Here is a 7,356-nt window from a genome sequence, read left to right on the forward strand (position 1 = left end):
GAGGCTCAGTGACAGTGGTACAGTTCTTTCCTGTCACCATTACACGCACACACAAAGGATGACTAATATTCTCTTCCACCATTTTCCTGGTTGCCTCATGAAAGGGTCTATAAATCCTTTCACACAACTAAGGTTAGATTAATGTTCCATGTTCTTTATAAGGTTCTCAATATTGTTGAGCTTAGTCCCACCCAAAATAGAAAGTTGTAATGTAAGTGAATATTTGAATGCCTGCAATTCTGAGCTATACAAGCTCAGCTATTTCTAGGAAAAGAAAATCCGAGGGGACACTGAATGTAACCAAGCATCAATGCAAATTTGTCCTGAAGCAAATAGTACCAACCAAACTTCTGATATACAATATGCATTTCATATGACAACCAATAACTGGGCATGGCAACCTCTTTAGTCCAAACAAGATCATTATAATATAGATAATCTAAAAGGAAAGTGAAAGTATTTTCCAGCTCCTCATCAATCAATAGGTTTAGACCTTCAATGCTAACTTCTGAGCTGCAAGAGCTTCAGCCTCCAGAGTTGGCTCCCACAATAGTGTAGTCTCTGCAAGTAATGATGTCACAACATATGGATCCATGTTTGAAGCCGGTCGCCTATCTTCCAAGTAACCTACGATCAAGAGGATTGACAAGGTTAAGAATAATATGGTAATGCTTGAGGATTTTAGATATAATATTATATGACTTTGGTATTAATTTGGTGGTATAAAAAATGGTTGTTGGGATAGAAAAAGAAATGAATAAAAATATTAGAATGAGATCAGTGATAACAGAGAACATTGACAATTTGCTAAGAACACATCAGTTAGGAAAGTAGGCATGTGATTTCGCAACATATAAAGGAGAACAATTAAATAAGATAAAAAAGGAACCAAAGTGACACAGCAAGAATATCCAATCCATAAGCCTAATGGTAAGCTGAAGTTGTTGCATTGGCAATCACCAATTATTCAAAAAAGTTTGAAATACTAAAATTTTCAGCTAGCAATTTCAGTCAAGCCCAACATGCTAAAGAAGTCAGACAATGATTTAGTCCCCCATTAGAAATCTAAATGATTGTACTTTTCATTCATCGAGAGCCACTATAAAGTGGCCTGGCCATAAAATTATTGTTGATGACTTACCTTTGCCATTCTTCTCAGTGTCTCTTCCCACACGGATTGAGCAACCACGGTTAGCCACTCCCTGCAAGTTCAATTTTATTAGTATGTATCACACAAGAAGAAAAACTTCATGCTTGATTACCATGTCGTTAACAATAATAGGTATTGGCAATTTTGAAACCATACCCAAGAAAATGTGTTGATGCTTGCTGTCTCATGCTTTCCAGTCAACCTTCTCTCATTTCCTTCTCCATATGCACTGATGTGATCTTTGTGGCGAAGCGATAGATTCAATATTGCCTTCTTTATTACCTCAAAGCCTCCATCTTCCCTCATGCTCTTTGTACTAAAAGGCAAATGTTTTTTTACCGACTTAGTAATTTAGTAAATTAAAAAGACACATGTAAAGAGGCATGGGCAAAAAAACCTGTAATTGGTGTGGCATCCTGCTCCATTCCAGTCACCCTATGTTTAATCAAAACAATTAGTATAATTAACATTGAATAAGCAATACTGTTAATTAAAGCATTACAGTATATACCTCTATTGGTTTTGGATCAAGAGAGAGCACAACACCAGCTTGCTCGGTAATTCTCTGTCAGGCCAGACCAAAATGCAATATACTTAATTAGAAGATATAACAAGATTGGATACGGGACAAAAGCACAATGTTTTGTTTAAACGAGACCATCAGCAATTCAGTTACAAGCAATGGCATGAACCTTTAAACTTCAGAATGCTGAATTACCTTTCATGATTAAAAAATTTAGAGATACTAAAGGATTGTATAAAAATAGATGAAAGAAAAAAAAATCAGGGTCTATTCTCTTTTAACTTTGACTTACCCACTTCTAAAATAAGAGGAAAGAGTCAAAAGAAAATGTATGGGCAATAAATGTCTATTGAAAATGACGCAAAACTACAAGCAAATGCAGCAATTCTCAGGTAAGCACACAGTCACACACAAATAATAACAATGTATCAAGCTTATAGTGCAAACAGCCACTTCTTAATATTCAGCTGACAATAAAGTCATGATGAACAAGAACCACACAAAAGCCAAAGCCTTATTAATAAGACATTATATAGAACCAAACGGTCCAACGGGGTGTGTGCGTGCATAAAAAACAAAGAGTAGGCAAAATGAATTACCTCGAGGATGTACCTTGAAGCCCAGATATGATCACCAGCCTCAATACCTACACTAGGACCAACTTGGTACTCCCACTGCAATATACATAGCAGAAATAATGAGGAAAATGAATATTCATAGGCCTAAAAACAAAGGGAACTGCAAGAGATATACCTGCCCAGGCATAACCTCCCCATTGGTACCACTGATGTTAATTCCAGCATATAAGCAAGCCTTGTAATGAGCATCAGATATGTCACGTCCAAATGACTTGTCTGCCCCAGCGCTGCAATAATAAGGACCCTGAAATATGACGGAATAAGTAATTGAATTCACACTATGAAATTGACATATTCCAGGGAAATGTGAATAAAAGCCAAAAGAAAACTATGAAGAATTGACATTACCTGAGGACCAGGATAGCCACCAACGGGCCAACCTAATGGCCATTTCACATTTGTTTGAAGTAAGGTGTACTCTTGTTCTATTCCATACCTTTGAACAATTAACATACAACAATATTAGAATTTTTTCTGTTAAGATTGTAATTAAACCCCAAAAGTTCAGTTATATTTTATTTGAGTAAGTGATCAAACGAAGAAGAGAAACTATCATGTCATAATTTGGTTATGATCACTAGATAAGAAATACTATACATGTCAGAATTTTAATTGGCATTATTGCTCCTCATATATCTTTCTTTTTGGCCATAAATCATCATAAATAGAAGTGGTGTGTGTGTATCATAGAGATAGATAATAAGTTACAAATTTCTAGCATAAAAAATTAGTTGGTAACACTAAACCAAAAATAAATAAATAAATAAATTCTTGAATCATGTAGTTTATCATCATAAAATTGTGTTTATGTCTAAAGATAAAGAAGTATTATATATACCATGGAACTTCTGCTTGGACCTTTGGGTTACTGAAAATTTCAGCAGCTCTGTGTCTCTTGTTTGTAGGGATAGGCTCACCTTGTGGGGTGTAAGAATCGCAAATGACCTTAGCAAAACAAAGTATATCAAGTTTACTTCATAATATCTGTATTTAAATTTTAATCCACATGCCATGAGACGTCTTTCAAGTATAACAGCCCTTACCAAAATATTGTTACCACCACGGAAAGGATCTTTGAAAATTGCTTGAGGACTGGGAGAAAAAAAAGATTGAAATCAAAATTGCAATGGTGTAGAGTAGGTAACGTTAATATAAGTCTCGGTGCCAAAATTCTTACTATAGGATTACTTCACTATCATCACCCGGTGCCTGTCCAGTGCTAGATCCATCATAGTTCCATTTAGGGAGCTCAGAGGGATGTTCAACAGGCTTTGATATTGTCTAAGAAATGAAAATGCATGAATATAGTTATCATGAATAGCATGAAATAATTCAAATGACAATGGTAGGAATAATTTCTCTTAGCCTATTAAGAACATTATAAATAACATACTCTTGATTTACTGCGCACATCAATTCCTGTCCCCCCAATCCTGTTTCAAAAAGCAAAATACAGTTTTAAATACCTTGCATCCTCACTCAGAAGCAGGAAAAAGGAAATAGTCATAATTGGATCCGGTGAACTATGAGATACAAAAGGAGGCAGAATAGAAAGAATACCAAATGTACTCAGCAATTATCTTGTCCGTGAATGGAGTGATATCCAAATTAAGTAGACCCTCTAGCCTGTTGATGATGCTATTGTCAGACTTAATTGCCATCACTCTAAATTTAGCAGAACTTGTGGGTGAAACTTTCTTATTTTGTTTCCACAATAAAGAACTCCACATGTTTGATGTAATGGGACTTGCATTGGGAGAGGATTTTGAGATTCTCATCTGCCATTGCGTAGAGGGAGCCAAAATCTGTGCCATGTTCTGCAGTTGTTCTCTTTAGTACACAAAGTAGTTATGAGAACCCCCACTCAAATGAATCAAATCAAATTAAATTATAATACATAATACAATATTATGTTTAATATTAAACAAAAATAATACTAAACAGCCTTAAATTTAATGCATGATGTTTATCAGCTATTCTGCAACCACCATCAGATGATGACTAATCAAGGCATACATAAAATCATTGCAAAGAAATTGTGTCAAATCCTTCTAAACTAACTCTAGTGTGCGAAAAGAATACCAAAATTTGTGTCATTCTCTGATCATGAATAATGAAAAATTCCCCTCCCTGAGGGAAAATAAACGGTGTTGACTAGATATCATCATTATGATAAAACACATGAGCATTATAATCTAGAAAGTAGCATTATAATCAAACTGAAAACTAAACAAATTTCTTTTTGAAAACCTGACATTCACATTTTAGTCATCACCACACTCATGCACATTGCATAGCATCAGATTAGATGCAAAAGACCACAGAGAAATAATCATTGAAGAAAATGTGTAAGGATGCTCGGATAGTCAAATCATATATGTTTATCTAACCACCATAGAGAGGCGTATAACTTAGAATTTGATTTGGAGATCAGACTTAGATCAACATCTATCCATAGTTACCCCACACCAAACTTTGTATTTAATCAAATCCTGTTTCCCCTTTGAACCATTATAGTGCCCCGTTTTCCACTGCTACTTTTACTTGTTCTTGTATGACTTTTTTAGTTTTTTCTCCCTTCTCAAACACACTAAACATGTATCTGGGAAAATTTTTATTAGACATAAAAAGAAACCTGATGATCCTACACTATAGGCTAGTTAACCACAATATGGGAATTAAAATATGCCTGGTTTGGTTGTATGTAATATGAAATTTCAATTTGGTTGAATAGAAAAATGGTAACTTTTTGAGGGCGAACCCTGGTGCAGCAGTAAAGTTGTGCCTTGGTGACTTGTTGATCATGGGTTCGAATCCGGAAACAGCCTCTTTGCATATGCAAGGGTAAGGCTGCGTACAACATCCCCCCCCCATACCTTCGCATAGCGAAGAGCCTCCGGGCAATGGGTTACGAAGTTTTTAGAAAAATGGTAACTTTTTAGTCATGTAATATGAAGTTTCAATCTGCTTGAATAGAAAAATGGAAATTTTTTAGTCATTAGATGAAAGCCATACAATGACGACGAAAAAGTGAATTATGCAGATAAATAAAGCCACGTGTCGGGCCTAAAAAGTGTACTTTCAGGTTTATGATCATAAAACTACTATTCACTACCCTAGTTCATAAATATGTGATACCATCATGCCACATTTGAAGTAAACCAGATCTCCGAAGGCATGACCAAATAACAAAATAAGCCACATCCTTTTTTTCATTTATAGCATAAGAATTATAATATTATCTGACCAAAAACAAAATCTGGGATTTACTGAAAGAGTAGTGAAGATCACATTCTGCAGTTGTTCAGCACTCAACAAACCTGGCTTTTGAAGCCTCGTATATTTTAATTATTTACATAAAACACTGAAAAGTTCCTTTTTAAAGTAAAACAACAATGATAACAGAAATGTTGATGGGAATGAGATGGTGAGTTAAACTTCACAAAGGGACTATTACCATTTACCACAGCCACAAACTCTTTACCACTGTGTGAAAAAAGCTAACAAGAATAAGCAGAATCACAGGCACAGAACAAAAAAGAAATTAATACTAAATGTCACCCTTTTTGGCTTTTGCCTCTCACAAAAGGGTTTGCACACAATGACACACAGGAACTCACCAATAAACAGTGGGAATAAATGGCCAAAGCTTGGAACTTGGAAGTGAGTCTGTGTGTCACAGACCCTCTGAGACACAGTGGTAAGTGTAGCTATAGTATCAGAATATGAGAGACTCGTGTAAAATAGAGGTTGGTGGACACAAACTTTGTTGGCTTTTCTAAAACCGATAGGGGTACGTTACGAGTGGATGAAATTGGTTTTTGGTCCCTTAAAGAGCACCAAGAGAAGCTTGGACTCGAAATGTTACAGATAAGGTTCTTTCTCAGGCTACCTTTTTTTTTTATCCAACATATTATTGCAAGTAATACCCTTTTTTTTTAATCATAACATGTTGTCAAGGGCAATGAATTTTTTAGTTTGAAGTATAGTAATCTGTAATCACAATGATTAAGAATTTTTTTGTGTGGACAACATTTGTCTTTCATAGCTTGTTTGTTTAGATCTTGGTTTGAATTCACTTCTTCACCCGTGATATTGCAGTTGGTGTGGAAAACAAATATTTTAAGCATATTATATCCTTGGACTTTTGGTATTTTCAATGTGTTTCCTAGGTTACTATGGATTGTCCCACTATTATAATTATACTAATTAAAGTCAATTTGATTATTATATTAAGGGGACATTTTATATGTTTTCAAAAATTAAGAGCGCATAATGAAAAAATGAAAGAAAAAAAAATTAAGAGCGGTATTTGTTTGGTAAGCGTTTGTCTTGCCCTTGCTACGCATTAGAGAGATCTACAACATGTTTTTGAAACTACATTAAGTAAGCATTTAAATCCTTCATCTGTCTTTAGTGGAATAAAAGACAAGTTAGCCAGAAATTTGATCTTAAAGCTTTAATTTAATACATGTACTCATAAACCCAAGAAAAGAATAATTATAAATCTGTAATTATCAAAATAAACTGAATTTGAAAAAGCAACATTTTTTAATCATATTATAAATGTGAAATATATATTATTTTTATAGACGGTTAATCTTAATTCTTTTGTATGACATAATTAACCTCAGTTGGAAGATCGATTAACCACATTTAATAGAATCTTTGATTCTAAACATATTTTTTTATTCATTAGACTCAAACCTTAAACTTTGTTATGAGGCAACCTGTTAATCAATCATATATAAAGTATGAATTGAGTTTGAATTTTTTTTTAATTTGATTTTAGCTCAACCCAATGTGGCTTGAAATTCAGCTGACCTATAATGAAAAATTCCAGTTAGTTAATTCATCCAGTTTTTGTTTATTTTTATAGTAGTTTAAAATTATTGTCAGAACTTATCTACTTATTTTGTTGATCTTGTTTATTTGGACAAACAAAAATTTAAAACTTAAATTTGGACTAAGAAAAACATAAACAAAAGATTTCTTTTTTAAAATTTTGATCCATAAAAGTCTATAATTTTTTTTAGATTATATTT

General features: G+C 33.9%; 1 protein-coding gene across 4 annotated transcripts; it reads right to left on the reverse strand.

The window, feature by feature from the left end:
- Positions 1 to 297: 297 nt before the first annotated feature.
- LOC100780873 (glutamine synthetase leaf isozyme, chloroplastic) lies at positions 298 to 6,215 on the reverse strand. Of its 4 annotated transcripts, none has more exons than XM_003546073.4 (14): positions 5,932 to 6,215; positions 3,872 to 4,141; positions 3,705 to 3,744; positions 3,489 to 3,592; positions 3,355 to 3,403; positions 3,150 to 3,256; positions 2,660 to 2,747; positions 2,427 to 2,555; positions 2,273 to 2,347; positions 1,662 to 1,715; positions 1,548 to 1,585; positions 1,307 to 1,466; positions 1,142 to 1,202; positions 298 to 627 (listed from the first exon to the last, which is right to left on the reverse strand). In XM_003546073.4, exons 2-14 carry the CDS (start codon positions 4,123 to 4,125, stop codon positions 488 to 490), a joined length of 1,299 nt encoding a protein of 432 aa, XP_003546121.1. In that variant the 5' UTR covers positions 4,126 to 4,141; positions 5,932 to 6,215; the 3' UTR covers positions 298 to 487. The 4 variants fall into 4 exon arrangements, with proteins under 4 accessions (XP_003546121.1, XP_006597566.1, XP_040865912.1 ...); XM_006597503.3 differs by having other exon boundaries at positions 3,872 to 4,128; positions 5,932 to 6,191; XM_041009978.1 differs by having other exon boundaries at positions 3,872 to 4,128; positions 5,769 to 6,191.
- Positions 6,216 to 7,356: the final 1,141 nt, after the last annotated feature.

This window comes from Glycine max, chromosome 15, assembly GCF_000004515.6.
Source record: "Glycine max cultivar Williams 82 chromosome 15, Glycine_max_v4.0, whole genome shotgun sequence".
Lineage (NCBI taxonomy): Eukaryota > Viridiplantae > Streptophyta > Magnoliopsida > Fabales > Fabaceae > Glycine > Glycine max.